This window comes from Narcine bancroftii, chromosome 4 (genome assembly GCF_036971445.1).
Source record: "Narcine bancroftii isolate sNarBan1 chromosome 4, sNarBan1.hap1, whole genome shotgun sequence".
Taxonomy (NCBI): domain Eukaryota; kingdom Metazoa; phylum Chordata; class Chondrichthyes; order Torpediniformes; family Narcinidae; genus Narcine; species Narcine bancroftii.
The window spans coordinates 170,728,623-170,745,575 of record NC_091472.1 but is presented as its reverse complement, the minus strand read 5'-3'; the positions used below and the strand labels follow the sequence as shown (position 1 = coordinate 170,745,575).

Sequence of the window (16,953 nt, the reverse complement as noted above, 5' to 3'; positions counted from 1 at the left end):
AGAAAGTGGCAGGTGCCTGGAACATGCTCACCACTGACATTGTGCATTGAAGTGCCTGTTGCCCTGCTTTACTGTTCTTTGTTCATGCACAATATACATGTTAGCCTCATAAGCATTCTCAAACTTCATCTCAGATTTGTCTGGATTAAACCCATTTCTATTTATCAGTCCATTTCACCAAAATAATTATATATATTTTTTTGCAGCCCAAGATTATCTTCAACAACATCAATAACTCTACAAATCTGTGAACTCACTGATTTAGCTCCCACATCCAAGTTATTCACATAGAATGCAGAATAGAAGTGGACAAAAACGGGCCTTTTGGCCCACGACATCGACGCCAATCACATATCACGAAAAAGTGGGACCCAGCACCTATCCTAGTGTGCCACCACTACACTGGAGACACTAGGGGGGTGGGTGACACCAAAATGATTGTCGATAAAATTTTTGTGTAGTCTTTCAGCAGAATTTTATTTTTTTTAATATAAAATTTCTCTATAGTTAGTTATAACAACAAAAATATTTTTTATAAGCCAAGCTTACATGTATCAATATACCTACAAGGCTAAAACTCGATGCTAATTTACTTTTTAAACCTTCTAATGCACTCCGGTCAGAGCTGTCATTATTATCTGATTACAATAATGCTTCGATCAGGTGGTTTCGTCTGCCCATACTACAAGTATGCACTCTTGTTTTCATTGCTGCTGGTGTTTTTATAGTCGCTGCTTTAGTTAAATTTTCTGGTGTTTTAGCTATTTCTTTCTTTGGCTTGGCTTCGTGGACGAAGATTTATGGAGGGGTAATGTCCACGTCAGCTGCAGGCTCGTTTGTGGCTGACAAGTCCGATGCGGGACAGGCAGACACGATTGCAGTGGTTGCAAGGGAAAATTGGTTGGTTGGGGTTGGGTTTTTCCTTCTTTGTCTTTTGACAGAGGTGGGCTCTGCGGTCTTCTTCAAAGGAGGTTGCTGCCCGCCGAACTGTGAGGCGCCAAGATGCACGGTTTGAGGCGATAGCAGCCCACTGGCGATGGTCAATGTGGCAGGCACCAAGAGCTTTCTTTAGGCAGTCCTTGTACCTCTATAATATTGAGGTAATTAGTATTTGTGAACCTATATCAGTAATTTTTTGAGAATAAAGTATTATTATATTGTAATTTAAAGGAATAATTTTAATTTTGCTAGTTGTTTATCTCACTACTATTGCCGTTACATTCAGTGATCTACGGGAATTACGATTTACGAGTAACATTAACGCAAAAAAACATTAAGGATTCTGTCTGGTCTGGTATGGGAGGATGACCATGGGAGATTGGGGGGCAGTGGGGTGATACCATGAGTTACTGCACCGGTTGACACCAAGCCTAGTGATGCCACTGCACCAGTCACAAAAATAACATCTATCATCACTGTCTTCCATTGTCAAGGCAATTTTGGATTGAATTCACCAATTTCCCCTGAACCCCATGGGGCCTAACATTTTGAACCAGTCTCCCATATGGAATCTAATCAAATGCCTTACTGAAGTCCATGACTGCCCTGCTTCATCAATACACTTTGAATTTTTTGGAAGAATTATCAATTAAACTGGTCAAACAGGAACTGCCTTTGATAAAGCCATGCTAGCTGTCTCTGATTAGTCTCTGCCTTTCCAAGTGATCATTTATCTTTCTATGACTGATGTTATGCTCACAAGTCTACAATTAACAGGCTTTTCCCTGCTGGCTTTCATGTTTGCTGTCCTTTAGTCATCTGGTACTTCATGTGTGTCAAGCAATGATTTAACAATCTCAGCCATGGTGCTTGCAATCTATTCCATTGTGTCCAGGGCAGCAGAGGCAAGAGGATCCCACCTTCTCCTGGGGATTTATTAACCTTTAAGCCTGCCAAGGCATCAAGTACCTCACTTATGGAGATCTGGACTTGACTTTCACCTAGCTTTTCATTATATTCTTCAAAGTGCATTTCCATTATGAATTCCTCTGGAAATGTATTCATTTAGAACCTCAACAATACCTTCTGGCTCCATGCATAGATTGCCCATGTTGTTCTTAATGGACACTCTTTTTTTCCTTGTTTTTGTTTTGTTGCCCTGAATATATTTAAATGAAATCTTTTCTGCAAGAGATTTCTCGTGCATTTTTAATTTCCCTTTTAAGTGCCTCCCAACATATTGAATATTCTTGACAGGCCTCTCTCAACTTTAGTTCCATGTACCTTTTTTTTCCACTTTATCTAATCCTCAACATCCCTTGACATCTAGGATTCCCTGTACTTGTTACTCATGGTTCTTATCCTTTTTAAAAAAAAAATTTTTTTCACACTATGAACCATATCAATCAAAATACATACAAACATTTCCCTCTTAAATATACACAGTGGCATTTTCTCCCCTTTTTCCCCCCCTTCCCACCCCCCTCCAAATCCATTAAACGTTCAACATATACAATACAATAAAACCATTAAACAATGTCATCACACAATGAAAATAAACAAGAAAATTGTGTCATCTACTTTTACACAATAGATCATTTTGTCTTCTTATCATTTTATCATTTTAAGGGGTGGAGGTTCGAGGCAAGCTCTCTCTGTTGTGTTCCCAAATATGTTCAAATAATGTGACTTTATTTTTAAAATTATATGTTATTTTTTCCAATGGAATACATTTATTCATTTCTATGTACCATTGCTGTACTCTCAGGCTCTCTTCTGATTTCCAAGTTGACATTATACATTTTTTTGTTACAGCTAAGGCTATCATAATAATTTTTTTTTGTGCTTCATCCAGTTTGAGGCCTAATTCTTTACTTCTTATATTACTTAGAAGGAAGATCTTTGGATTTTATTTAATACCTGATTTAGATCTTCCCAAAACTTTTTCACTTTCTCACATGCCCAAATTGCATGTACTATTGTTCCCATTTCCTTCTTACAGTGAAAAGATCTATCTGATAACGTTGGATCCCATTTATTTAACTTTTGGGGCGTGATATATAACCTGTGTAACCAATTATATTGTATCATGTGTAACCTTGTGTTTATTATATTCTTCATAGTTCCAGAGCATAACTTTTCCCATGTTTCATTTTTTATCTTTATGTTTAAATCTTTTTTCCACTTTTGTTTGGGTTTATAGCTTATTTCATCATTTTCCTTCTCTTGCAGCTTGATGTACATGTTTGTTATAAATCTTTTTATTATCGTTGTTTCTGTAATCACATATTCAAAGCTGCTTCCTTCTGGTAATCTCAGTCTGCTTCCCAATTTGTCCTTTAAGTAGGCTCACAGTTGATGGTATGCAAACATTGTATCATGAGTTATACCATATTTGTACTTCATTTGTAAATTATTTCCCAAAAAACAATTTTCTATTCTTTTAATTCCTTTTCTCTCCCCTTCTCTAAAGGAAAGGTTATCTATTGTGAAAGGGATTAGTTGATTTTGCATCAATATTAATTTTGGTAGTTGGCCATTTGTTTTTTTTCCTTTTTACATGAATCTTCTTCCATATGTTGAGTAAATGATGCAGTACTGGTGAACTTTTATATTGCACCAGTTTTTCATCCCACTTATAAAGTATATGTTCTGGTACCTTCTCCCCTATTTTATCTAGCTCTATCTTGGTCCAATCTGGTTTTTCCCTTGTCTGATAAAAAATGGTTCTTATCCTTCCAGGAACATTTTAGTCTTGACTCCTTTGACTGTTTCGCAATGTGCATTCAACATGTACCTGACTACATATCTGCACTATCACTCAGAGACAATATTTCCATTTCCATAATACCTTTCATTTTTGGCCCTATGTTAGTTTATCTGTGGATGAAACTTTCACCCAAGCCTCGGTATCATCTTGATTTGACTATTTCACATGTGCGTACAATATTCCACTGATTAAACACTGAAGCATTGGAAAATTGTTTTATTTATAGTTTTAATTAGCCTTGTGCTGTACTTTTAAATCCCTGGAAATGCAACTTTGACACAAATGCCCTCCGACTGGGATATTTAATTAACAACCTTGGATAATAAGAGCTGTTCAGCAAATAGTTTGTTGCCGTTGTGTCTCATCAGTGCTAAGAGTGATCAACATAATATTTGTGGATGACGCTGAGAGACCAGTGTTTATAATTGAAATCACTTAATTATGAGGATTGTTTTTAGAATACCTATATAATAAACACTCAGAGGAGATGAACCAGCCTTTTCTAAACAAGTAGTTAAGGAACTAAACAAGTATCTGTAGTTAGTTATTGGCTTGAGTTGAACTTGCTTTGTCATCCCACTGGGGAAATTGTGACAGGTCTGGCAAAATGTCACGTCTTTTCTCAGGCTAGGCCAGTAGAATTGTTTCATTATCTTGTTTATAGTTTTCTTTATACCAAGATGACTACCCAAAGATGAGCTATGGGCCAAGGTTAAAATTTTATCCCTATAGGCTTTAGGAAATACACCTTGGTGAACAACTGCCCATTCTTCATTGGCAGGGATATCAGGTGACCGCCACTTCCTCATTAGCAGCACTTCCTTAAAATAATATCCAACTGGCACTTTCTTAACTTCTCCTCAGAGAGAGCCTTATCTCTCACCTCAGCAAGATCAGGATCTCTGTTCTGCTCCCCCCCCCCCACCCCACCCCACCCCTTCCCAATAAACCCTTTTCGGGACAATGACATCTTTACTCTCAGGTTTAATACCAGAGCTCTAATCCACTGTCTGCACTGGCTAGCTTCTTAGATATAGCTTGAATCACTGCGCAGGCTAGATGTATATCCAAATCTGTCTTTGTTTCCTCATTGACTGGCTTGGCAATGAACCTCACCGCAGGAAGAACTTCTGCAAGGTCATTTCCCAATTTGTTTTCTAAATTATGTGGATATTTCACATTACCCTCTGGAAGTTCTACTTGGCACAAATTTAACCCTCTGGAGGACTCCACTTAACCCTGTAGGTTAAAGCATTGTCATCTGCTAATTTAGCAGATTTCTGCCAAGTTTCGGCTTTCTCCCTTCTAAGTTTTTCTAATTCTAGCTCAAGCTGCTTTTGCTTTTCAGCTTCCTCCACCTTAAATCACCTTTGTTCTTCTGCATCTCTACATTTTTCTCTCTCAACCTCCAATCTAAGTTTTTCTAACTCATACTGTTCTTGTTTCTCTCTTTGCTCTGCTTCAAATTTCCTTTGACTCTCTACATCTCTAAATTTTGTCTAACTCTTGTTCAAACTGCTTTTGTTTCTGTTTCGTCCCTTCTATGTTTTTTTAAAACTCAAATTACTTTTGTTCTTGCTCTCCAAACTTCCCTTTTATTACATAATAGTGACCTATAATTTTCTGAACCTGCCTTTCCAATCGTTGATTTACTACTGCAAGTTCCAACTTCTGTGCAATAGTCAACAACTCACTCTTTTTCGCCCCCTGCAGATCTGCAAAGATGAGCGATCCCAAAAACTTATCAATGTCCATCTCTGCTATTAATTTGGCATAAGCCTTTAATTTGGCACCAAAAATAGTTCTAATCAATCAAGTTGAAAATTAATTGATCACTCAGCTCCCAATTTGGTGTGATCCCAGATGATGAGCCCCCAATTTTGTTGCATACTCAGACAGCAGCAATAGAAATTAGCCCAGTGTTATATTTAAAATAATTTTTAATTATAATTAGCAATAATATAATATAATTTATTTAAACTTATCTACTTAACCCCCAATTATGCACAAATATATGTGTGTGTGTGTGTGTGTGTGTGTGTGTGTGTGTGTGTGTGGGTGTGTGTGTGTGTGAGCCACTGCAGCTCAGGCATAATTCTAGAAAGGTATTTGAAAGTTTAGTCTCAGAAAATCCAATGTTGACACGCAGGCTTTAAATGGATGTAAAGTTCACAAAGTAGGTGGGTGAGACTGGGGTGACAGATTGTTCATAAACTCACAAAATCCTTATCGAGGTGCTTCCATAGAAATGTCCTCTTCAGGTGAGTGGCAATCCAAGCTTCCCTTTTTTCATTTTCTAGAGGACACAAAGTGAGTGATTTTCATAAAGCTTCCAGAACCGGTTCGTGGGTCAGCAGTTCAAAGTGACCTTCCATTTTGGTCATAGTGTGACATACTCATTCCCCTATAACATGGAGAAATAATACAAATTGTCTATTACCACACAAGGCCACTTCAGCACAGTATCATTTCCAAGAGCTCCTTGCTGCTGTGCTGTCTCTTCAAAAGTGTCTTCTGAGCAAACAGTAGACTGTGGCTTTAACATGTTGGTCACATGGTCTCTGCACCAGTGCCTTCAAGCACTTCCTCTCTCCTCAGAAGTATCAAATTTGGGTACATGCTGTCCTCAGCCTGCCAACTCACAGTCAATCTCCAGTGCTTGCAGCCTGATTTGTTGTCTTAAAGTGACAGTCCCACTCAAATGAAAATGAACTAAAAATGGAAGCACATAATCTAAAAATTCCTGGATGCAAAAGGAGGAAAGGGACCAGTGGATCTGAATTGGAACAGCAGAATGGGGGAGGTTGCAGAGGCTAACCTCTAAGGTAATTGGAAAGGAAAGATGATTCTATGTTTAATGCATCCAGAATTAGAGAATTGTTATAGGTTATGAAAAGAGAATAGGCTATTGCAGGTTTGACTGACTGAACTAATATTTTGTACTGGTTAATTTGTGTAATAAAGATAATCATTAAATACAGCATGGGAATAATTGAGAACTGGAATCTGGAGCAAGTTTTCATCAGTGAATTTATCACATAGAATTGTAAACAGATAGTTTATGGAGCTGGATATAGTCAATTAGGACAAAAGGCAAGTCTTTGGGTTTAAAGCTTTGTTATGGGTTTTTAAAATTTTTTTAAAAAATTTTTTATTTTTCACACCATAAATCACATTAGCCATGATACACACTTTTTCTCCCCAAGCTTTGTTATGGTTTATGATACTTCCAAGGTTCCCAGATCTTTAGTTGTATTAAAGGTATCAATGAATAGTGCGTGGAAGCTGTGAGAGAGCTATAATGATATTGTGACTCAACAATTAATTATGAAGGTTGATAACATGAGTGGGTGTAGAAGAAAATTGTGAATGGTCTGATTTTACTTCCATAAAGAATGCAGATTGTTTCACTACTTGTAGACAGTCCAATAGATGCAAGTTTTTGTTCTTCATTGACAAAAATAAATTTAGTTCATGACTAATATCTATGAAAATTGATATTGAGCCAAAAAATGTTATAAGAAGTATTGATGGATAGATAATGGCAAACAGAGGGCCAAGGCTAGGTCCATATGCACACTCTGGAGTTAACAATGCATTGTTGGGAAGTAAAGTTGTTGATGTAGATGCATTGGGGGCATCTGAAGAAGAGCTGGGGTATGAGCAAACACTTGCAGCTTGAAAATTGAGGAAGTATGGTGAAGGATATGGTCATGCATGTTAAATCTAGGAGGTCAAGCAAGAATGATCTACCAGAGTTATAGAAGTGGAGATTTGTTAATTTAGCCAGAGTTGGCTTAGTAACAGATGTTGATAATATATTAAATGAACACTTAAATTCATGGAATTATGTAAAGAGATCACACCAACAGCCTTTTGGCCCAACAAGATTATACCAATCCTTAGCCATCGATTTATATTAATCTAATTTTTGACACTCACCATATTTAGATCAATTACCCCCAGATTCTGAGGGTACAGAGGTGTGGATCTGGAGCTCGGGTTACCAATAATTTGGATTGAAGTCCGTGAGGCTGAGGAGGCTGCGAGAGCACTGGAAGCGAAACCACGGACTCTCGGTGACTCTGTGTGGACTCTCTTTTGCTTCTCTTTCTTTGACTGTAAGGGGCACTGGGCAATTTCTACTGATGGCGTATCTTTGTCTTTTACTTAAGACAGACTGAGGTAAATTTAGTGTAATATTATCCCTCTTTTATTACATGATAATAAAGGAATCTTGATTCTGCTGGTCAACACCACACAAGAGACAGTTTACAATTTGATGCACTACCCAGAAGGTCTTGTGGAAATGATGTGGGAGGAAAGTCGAACACCTGAGGAAACCCAAATGGTCAAAGAGAGAACATGTAAACACCACATAGACAACCTCAGATTGAACCCAGGTTGCTAAAGTTGAGAGATCGCAGCTTTACTAGTTGAGCTTCTCTGTTGCTCAGGAATGTCGAAATCCTTATAAAATTTTAAATTTTCTGATTTTCAGGTAGATTTTTTAAAAAGTGTTTTTGAGTTGGCATCAGTGACAACAATTTGAAAGATATTGTCAGGAATGACAGTTCACTGATCAGAAGTTAGGTATCAGGAAGGGATGAGGATCAGCCACGTAAAAAAACACTTTTAAACTGCTAGTTCAGGATTGGGAGATGGGTCTGTGAGAGAGCAGAAATGGCTTAATACACTCAGCTTTTGAGCTTGTGGCAAGTGATGCAAAATAGAAGGGCAAGATGCAGAAGTTTGGGTGGGTCTCTTCTGATGAAGAAGAGAAATTTGGGTTTTCCATGTATTCTAACTATTTTGGAATACCACGTAGCTTTAGCAGAGACCAAAACATCGCAAACTTGAAATGATCAATCTTTATTTTCCAACTGAAAAGGGAGTTTATGTGCCAAGTTTGATCAGTTTGTATTTATTTCAAATTAACCACCTGTAAACAAAGATAAATTAATAAAAGTTCTAACATTATTTTAGAAATATTATCCCAATGTCACATACAATGTGCAAATATTCTACAATGCACAAATAAGATATTTACAGATCCTAAATCACTCATGTTGTAACACAGTTCTCAGGAGTCTTTGGTAGACAATAACCCTTGGTAATCCATTTGCCAAAAGAATTATAATGCAAAGGAGCTATGGTGACCCCGTTTGATATTTGACCTTCTGGTTCACTTACAGAAGACAGTATAAATTAACTTGAATGTAAATTGGTAGATGATGAATGAGACATTAATCTGAGTCCTTAACTACTCTCTCTGACACTTTAGGTGTCAGTATCAGCTCAACAGATTGTGCTTTTGCATAATATGATTTCAGAGTTACATTCAGAGGATTCCAGGACAAAACTCTAGCTAGCTCTTCAGTGCAGGATTGAGGGTTCAGCATTGTTCAAGGTGCTGTCCTTCGGATGATACAATAAACTAAAGCTCTGACTGTTCCCTCAGGCGTTTATGAAAGATTTCACTGCCCTATTTGGAATAAAAGCAAGGAAGTCATCCTTATTGACTCTGATAATATTTATCCCTAAATCAACATCTCTAAAACAAATTATTTGGTTATTATTACCATGCTATTAGTGGAAATTATCATTCATAAATTTAGCTGCTGCGTGTCCTTCATTTCAAGTGACTGTACGACAAAAGTGCGGTAAAGTGCTTTTGGATGTTCTTTTTTTTTCCCGAAACTTTATTTATTAATTTTAACATATGAAGAAAGCAAGTAATTCACGTACAGAAAAAATACAAAATAAAGTAATACAAGTACAAAGTAACATAGTTAATACAATACCAATCTCGGCATCTCCCCCAAACAACTAAAAACTAAGACTAAAAAAAAACCAATTTTTAACCCCTAAAGCCCCCCTCCCCACCCCCACGATAAAGAGTGAAGAATTAATACTATTAGTATAATAAAAAAATAAAAAATATATCTTAAAAAAAGATCGATATATATAAAAAAAAACCCAAAAAAATTAATTAAGTATTAATTATTAATCCAAAAATTTTTTATTATATAATATATATGAAAAACAAAAACAAAAAGAACTTAAACGAAAAAAAAACCAACTAATAATAAAAAAAACTAAAAAAAGAAAGGAAAAAAAAAAAGAAAGAAAAAAAACATATATAGAAAAAATATATAATAAAAAAGTTTTTTTTTTAAAGAAAAAAAAATGGTTCATTCAAATTTATTTAAATTGTATATAAATCAATGAATGGGGTCCACTTTAACTCATAAAAAGACATCTTGTCTTGTATACAAAAAGATATTCTTTCCATAACCAAACAAAACTTCATCTCTGAATACCACCTCTCTAAAGACAATACATTTCTATTCTTCCAAGTAATCACTATACCTTTCTTGGCCACTGCCAGCGCTAAGTAAATAAAAGAGATCTGGTAATTATCTAATTCTAAATCAATTAACGGTTGCATATTCCCTAATAAAAATATATCAGGGTCTAATACAATATGAAGATTATATAGATTATTAAATACAGATTGAATACCTTTCCAAAATTGTTGTAACCTATCACACAACCAAACAGCATGTAAAAAAGTACCAGAAACCTGATCACAACGAAAACAAAGATGTGATTTACTAAAACCAAATTGTTTTAAATTTTTCGGGTGTTAAATATAATTGATGTATAAAACTATAATTAATCATCGCCAATCTAGCATTAATCAATTTTCGAACACTATTACGGCAGATTTCAGACCAATCTTCTTCAGTTATTGTTAAACTTAAATCTTTTTCCCCATTTCATTTTATCTTTATCCCAATCTATTTTACTTTCACTTTCCAACAAAATACGATACAAACCTGATATATAACCCTTTTTTGGAAATGAGAGCACATATTTCTCAAAATCAGTTTCAGACAGTAAATTCATTTGACGACCGCATACCTGTTTTACAAAAGATCTTAACTGATAATACACAAATATAGAATAACCACTTGTATCAAATCTCTTTTGCAATTCTACAAAAGAACAAAAATTACCTTCTAAAAAACAGTCAGATAAATTATGTATCCCTTTCTCCTCCCATTGTTTCAAAATAGTATTAGATACCGTGAAAGGAACAAGTTGATTATTATATAATGGTAATCTTCCCGACCACTTATTTTTCAATCCCATTTTATGTAATTTACTTGTCCATAAATTCATCAAATGTTTCAATATTGGTACATCATGAGTTCGTAACAAATTTTTATTCCATCGAAATAAAAATTCATTCGAAAATTTTTCAGAAATAACTGCCAATTCTATCTGTGCCCAACTAGGCGTATCTTGTGTGGCCATTAATGTGCTAAGAAATCTAAATTGAGCTGCTTCATAATAAAATTGAAAGTTAGGTAGCCGTAACCCTTCAAATTGAAAATCCCACATCAATTTTTTTCAACGCCACCCTAGGAAATTTTCCTTTCCACAAAAAATCCCTAATTACTTTATATAAATTCTTAAAAAATCTTTTTTGTAAACAACAAGGAATTGATTGAAATAAATATTGTATAAGTGGAAAAATATTCATTTTTATAGTATTAATTCTTCCTAATAAACCCAAAGGTAAATCTTTCCATTTAACTAAATCTGCCTTAATCTTCCTCATTAAAGGAAGATAATTAAGTGAATATAAATTTTGGTAGTCAGTATTAACATTAATTCCCAAATATTTAATTTGTTTCATCCACTTCAAATTCGTAATATTTCTAAACATTGAATAATCATATTTACTAATTGATAAAATTTCACTTTTAGTCCAATTAACCTTATAACCAGATAATTGACGCTTTTGGATGTTCTACAGTATAATGAATGCCCTTTCTAGACTTGCCATTCTTTTCCTTCTTAAAAAATCTGCAATCATTCCATTATTAAATCAATAAACATCAACTTGACATGGAGAGTCAGGTGGGAATAATAGAGTAAGCATTATGTTAAAGGAACGAAACATAGCAATAGCTTGTGAAGCTTAGTTCACTAAATTTGGAAACTTAGTTTCCTGAGAAAGAAAGAAGAAAGAAAGATGCTTACACAGTTTCATTATACTCTCAGTTTTGGCCCCAAACATGTTAGATATGTCTTTTTTTTTTAAACAGAAGCTTCAGTAGAGCTTGCACAGGGCTTTAATTTTCAATAATGGTGTCTACAAGATAAAACAGCCTCAGTTATGGATCCTTCCACATCATATTAAATTGGAATGGATTTTGTAATATAGCTGATATAGAGTGCCACAGAGTAATGTGGCATAGAAACAGGCCCATCGCCCCAACTTCTCTACCCTGGCCAAATTTCCTACCTGAGCTCATCCTGCATTTGGGCCTATCATTCCAAATCTTTTCCTATCATGCACCTGTAAAATGTATTTTAATGACCATTTTCTCTGGCAGCAATTTCTGCATTCCCCCTGAGAGCAGATGTTACTCCTCAGGTCCCCCTTAGTTCTATTCCTCTTACCTAAACATATGCCCTCTAGTTTTAGACTCCATTACCTGGGAGAAAAACAGGATGTGACCATTCACCTTATCTATACCCCTCATGATATTACAAACCTCAATATGGTCACCCTCAGTCTTTTACACTCAAGGGAAAAAAGCCCCAGCCTATCTAGCCTCTCCTTATAACTCAAGCCCTCCAGTCCTGATAACATCCTTCCCACAGCCTTTTCAGTTTAATGATTTCCTGCAGCTTGGTGACCAAAACTGCACACAAGAGTGGTTTCATCACACCATATACATATACCCCACCTCACTGACAAAAGACAAAGGAGGAAAAACCCAACACCCAACCCCAACCAATCAATTTTCCCCTGCAACCGTGTCTGCCTGTCCCGCATCGGACTTGTCAGCCACAAACGAGCTTGCAGCTGACGTGGACATCACCCCTCCATAAATCTTCGTCCGCGAAGCCAAGCCAAAGAAAGAAAAATACAATTATAACTTAATATCACAGCTCTTGTAGTCAATACCAAATGTCTTCTTCACCACCTTGTCAAACCAGTGTTGCCCCTTTCAGGGAACTGTACCCCTTGGTCTCTCTGTTCTACAACACTCCAAAGGGCTATGCTATTTATTGTGCAAGCCCTGCATGGCTTAACTTACCTAAATTAATCACCTTGCATGTCTGTGTTAAATTCCATCAGCCATACCTCAGTTCATTTTCCCAGTCAGTCTAGATCCTGTTATAATCTTGGATAACCTTCTTCACTTTACCTCCAGTTCTGGCGTCATCCAAAACTTACTAACCATGCTAACTACATTCTCAACCAAATTATTAATATGGATGATGAGCAATAGTAGAGCCAGCATTGAATCTTGCAGCACACAAATCTACAACAACCCTCTACTATTGCCACCTGACTCCTTTCACCCTTTTAATTTTCTACTCAATTGACAAGCTCACCCTGGATCCTATTTGACTTAACCTTCCAAACCAGCCCATGTGATATTGTCAAAGATCTTGCTAAAGTCCACAGACAACCCTGTCACCTTGGCCTAATCAATCCTCTTGGTTGCCTCTTCAAAAAAGAAACCTCAATCACATTTGTAAGATGCAATTTCCCAGACACAAAGCCATTCTGACCATTAAGCACAAGTAACTTTTTAATGAGGTACTTTATCAAATGCATACGCTAAATTTACAGTACTTGTTCCTATTTAAAACTGTTGTCAAATAGGATTTTCCTTTCATAAAACTATGTTGTCTCTACTTGATTGTTTTATGATTTTCTAAATGTCCTTAACAATCCATTCCAGTATTTCCTCATGACAGATGCAAGGCCAAATGGCAAAAACTTCTGCCTTCCTTCTTTTGTTTTGAATACATTTGTTGTTTTATAATCCTCCAGGACCTCTATAGAATCCAGGCAAGTTTGGCTGAGAACAACCAATACATTCACTAACTTTGCACCCCTTTCCATTTAGATCAAATGATGCAGGCGAGAATGTTCAGGGCTAAATTTTGGCTAGTACACCTCAAAAAAAATCCCATTGCTTTCAGTTCTTTCTTCTCTACAGCACAGCTATTTAATATCACTGTAAAGAGTCTGCAGACGTTGTGATTGTAATAAAAACACAGAAATGCTGGAAGAACTCAGCAGGTCTCGCAGCGTCCTTAAGTAGTAAAGACGTATAACCAACGTTTCGGGCCTGAGCCCTTTTTCAAGGTAACCTTGAATAAACCCTTCTTACCTGCTGAGTTCCTCCACCAATTACTAAAATCACTGCAGTGCCTCTTCTCTTCCCCCCACCCCACCCCGCGCATTTTTCGTCCACTACCTTCAAAAGAGTAAAAGCTCAGAGGGGGAGGGAAAGATTTGAATGATAACCACAAAAGCAGGCAATTCTACAATGAAGATGCATGGGCTACCCGAGGCAACCAGCACGCTCTTGCTGCCTATCTTGCTTTGTGCTGAACCTGATTGGCTGAGAGTGACCCCTGGTGACCCCAGCGCCACCTCTCCATAGATACCGAGTCTTACCGACCGGCCGCCATTTTGCAATCGGGCTCCCGGGGCTGCTGGAGTGGGCAGCGGGAGGAGGGAAGGGAAAGCTTCAGGCTGTTAGCGGTTTCAAGTTAACTGGCATCTTCCTCCTCCTCCTCCCCCTCCCCCCCCCTCCCTCCCTCCCTCCCTGGGCCGTGGCTGCGATGAGCAACTCCGACAACCAGACGGACGGGAACGAGATGAAGAAGCAGGGCGGCAGCGTGCTCAATAGGATAAAGAGCAGAAAGAACCCAGAGCCCGATGGCTTGATTCCGGTCACTGAGGCCGAGTTGTTGCAGAAAGACTGCATCAACCCGATCAACGTGCTCTGCCTGCAGAATGCTACCGAGAGTAAGTGTCGGCTTCGCCCTCGCAACTGGTGGGTGGGTTCTCCCCAATTAGGCCCCGAATTTGGGTGGGGGTGGCAGGGGGAGAGATTCAGAAGGCCACTGGTAGGTTACGAGCTGCAATGAACCTTTTGCTTCCATTTAACGTTCTTGATGCAAATTCCGATCCATTAAAAGAAGCGCTTCTCGACAATCACAGAATCTGCAGACTTTCCTGTTTGGGCTCAACCTGTTTAGTTCAGAATGGCGATTTCCGATAACTAGGGAGTAGATCGTGAGGAAAAGCAGGAGGGAAGGTATTTAGCCATGAAGTAATCGCTTCCCCTCTATCAACCCTTTTTACGATATGGTTTTTGTTTCGTTAAATATCCGCATCAGACCTTGATAGCGTTACATGTAACTTGGGTTACATAAAATGGGTTAGTAGACATCTAAGTGTTGAAAAAATACATTTTTAAAATGTATCTTTACTTAATTGGATTGTGTAGGACAATTAGCATTAAAGAATGGGGTTTTCCTTGGTTAACAATTCAAAATTGCCTTGATTGTGTGTTAAACAGACTTCTATATTTTAATTTTTAACGTTGACAATTTAATGGAATAGAAATACTGAACCTTTTGCATCATCTTCACTGTTGGAAAGTGATTTCAAAGTGTGAAACGTTCAAGCTTACCACAGCATGATTTCTTTTGCTTCCTTCCCTTTTCACTAAAAGGCAGAACTTGAGTTTACACATCGTTGCCACACACCCAAAATATTGTCATGTTAACATTGCATTGCCTCCTTGTACATGGACGACGTCGCTGTCTTCTATACAGACACGTGATTGGTCTGTCGACTTATCAGCACCTGTGGCCAGTTTGAGTTGGCTTGGGCCCCAGGGTGAACCAGAAGAAGAGTGATGCGATGCTCTTTTGTAACTAGTCTGACCAGTTTGCCATCCCCTTGTAGTTCCATCTGACTCCCTGATTTTGTTGGGGTATCTGATTTGGAGGGGCCGAGGCATGCAATTGGTCAGAGCAGAATGTAAAGGTCAACCAGAAATTGGGTCTGTGGGCATGATGCTCCCTCTCAATATCATTATGAGGTGCTCTCTGTATGTGTTGCAGGTGTGACCCCTTGTCCTGCACCTCTGCCCTGACGGTCACAAGCTTTGTCTTCTGGTTCATGTGGGGCTCCAAAATAGAAAGGGTCTGAAGGGTCATCATGTTTGAGACATCGGGTGGGGGGTGGGGAAGAAGGGCATACTCAACGTGGTCTTCCCTGGAGACTGCCTTTGTGTGTTGCTGCATCAGGATGAGCTTGTCCCAAAGTACAAGAGCACCAAACTACTATGTTCTACATGTCCCAGGTTTTACATAGGATGAACCACGCTCTGTTGCCATGAAATGTCCCAGTTAGCTGGACATTGCTACACTACTTATCCTTTGTGGAAAAGATTTTACAGACCAACATCTTTGACCATAAGTCCATTAGACAGTGGTGAACAAAGGAATGCCCTGTGTCTTACCTGACACCACCTAGTTCCACATATATCATGCTTGTGGCTCCCACCACAATGAGAAAGATTGTAAGTTTGCTTTCAAATCCCTCCTTGGCTTTGCTCCTTCCATTTCCTGGTCCCAACACTATGCTTCTTTGTATTGGCTGCCTCTATTTCTGGTCCTCTGAGCATTCCTAAATTTAACTGTTCCACCTTTGGTAGCATTGCATTTGGCTGCCAAAATCTTAAAATCTGTAATTTTTGCCTCTACCCATCACCACTAGGTTCTGATAAGCTATTTCTTCAAACATACTACACAGGATAGGAACATGGCCTTAGGCCCACGATGTCTGTGCCAAAAAATGTACCCCTTTGGCCAAATTTTTAATTATGTTTACATTTTTGTGGCTTCGTGTCAAATTTTATTTGATAATGCTGCTGAGAAAGGTCTAGTAGTATTTTGCAAAGTTAACAGAAGCATGAAAATAATTTTTTTTTGTTTGTGGGGGTCAGTAAGCACATTACAGGCATCCAGTCATAACCTTCTCAAGTTCTTTAGCCTGTCTCCTTCGATTAGATGATTGCGTAATTCCACTTTCCTTTTTCTGCAAAGAGGAGCAAAGCTGGGAATTGTGAATCAATTTGCCTAACAGTTATTAGGAAACTACTAGTATCTGTGATTAAGGACCAAGCATCTTGGAAAAAATTGAAAAATATAGAACCAGCAAGAAATTGCAAAGGTGATGCCAAAGCTTAAGAATTTTTTTTATAGGGGAGCAACATTTTTATAGGTCAGTACCTGACGAGAAAAAAAGTTGTAGGACAATAGGGGGAGAGTGAGGGAGTGAAATTAGTTGGATTGTTCCAGCAGAGAGCTCACATGGACACAATAGATCAAATAGCCCTCCT

The 16,953-nt window shown here is 37.7% G+C and overlaps 1 protein-coding gene and 1 long non-coding RNA gene across 3 annotated transcripts in view; one reads left to right on the top strand and one right to left on the bottom strand.

Moving 5' to 3' along the window:
* Positions 1-559: 559 nt before the first annotated feature.
* On the bottom strand, positions 560-15,353 carry LOC138761208 (uncharacterized). The gene is made up of 3 exons (XR_011356191.1): positions 15,235-15,353; positions 5,929-6,005; positions 560-1,119 (listed from the first exon to the last, which is right to left on the bottom strand). It is a non-coding gene; the product is annotated as an uncharacterized lncRNA (long non-coding RNA).
* The window catches only part of unc119b (unc-119 lipid binding chaperone B), a 57,303-nt gene continuing 54,564 nt past the window's right edge, over positions 14,215-16,953 (top strand). For both annotated transcript variants that reach the window (XM_069932962.1, XM_069932961.1), the window contains exon 1: positions 14,215-14,564. In XM_069932962.1, coding sequence (XP_069789063.1) covers positions 14,378-14,564 — 187 coding nt within the window. In that variant the 5' untranslated portion in view covers positions 14,215-14,377. The remainder of the gene's footprint in view (positions 14,565-16,953) is intronic.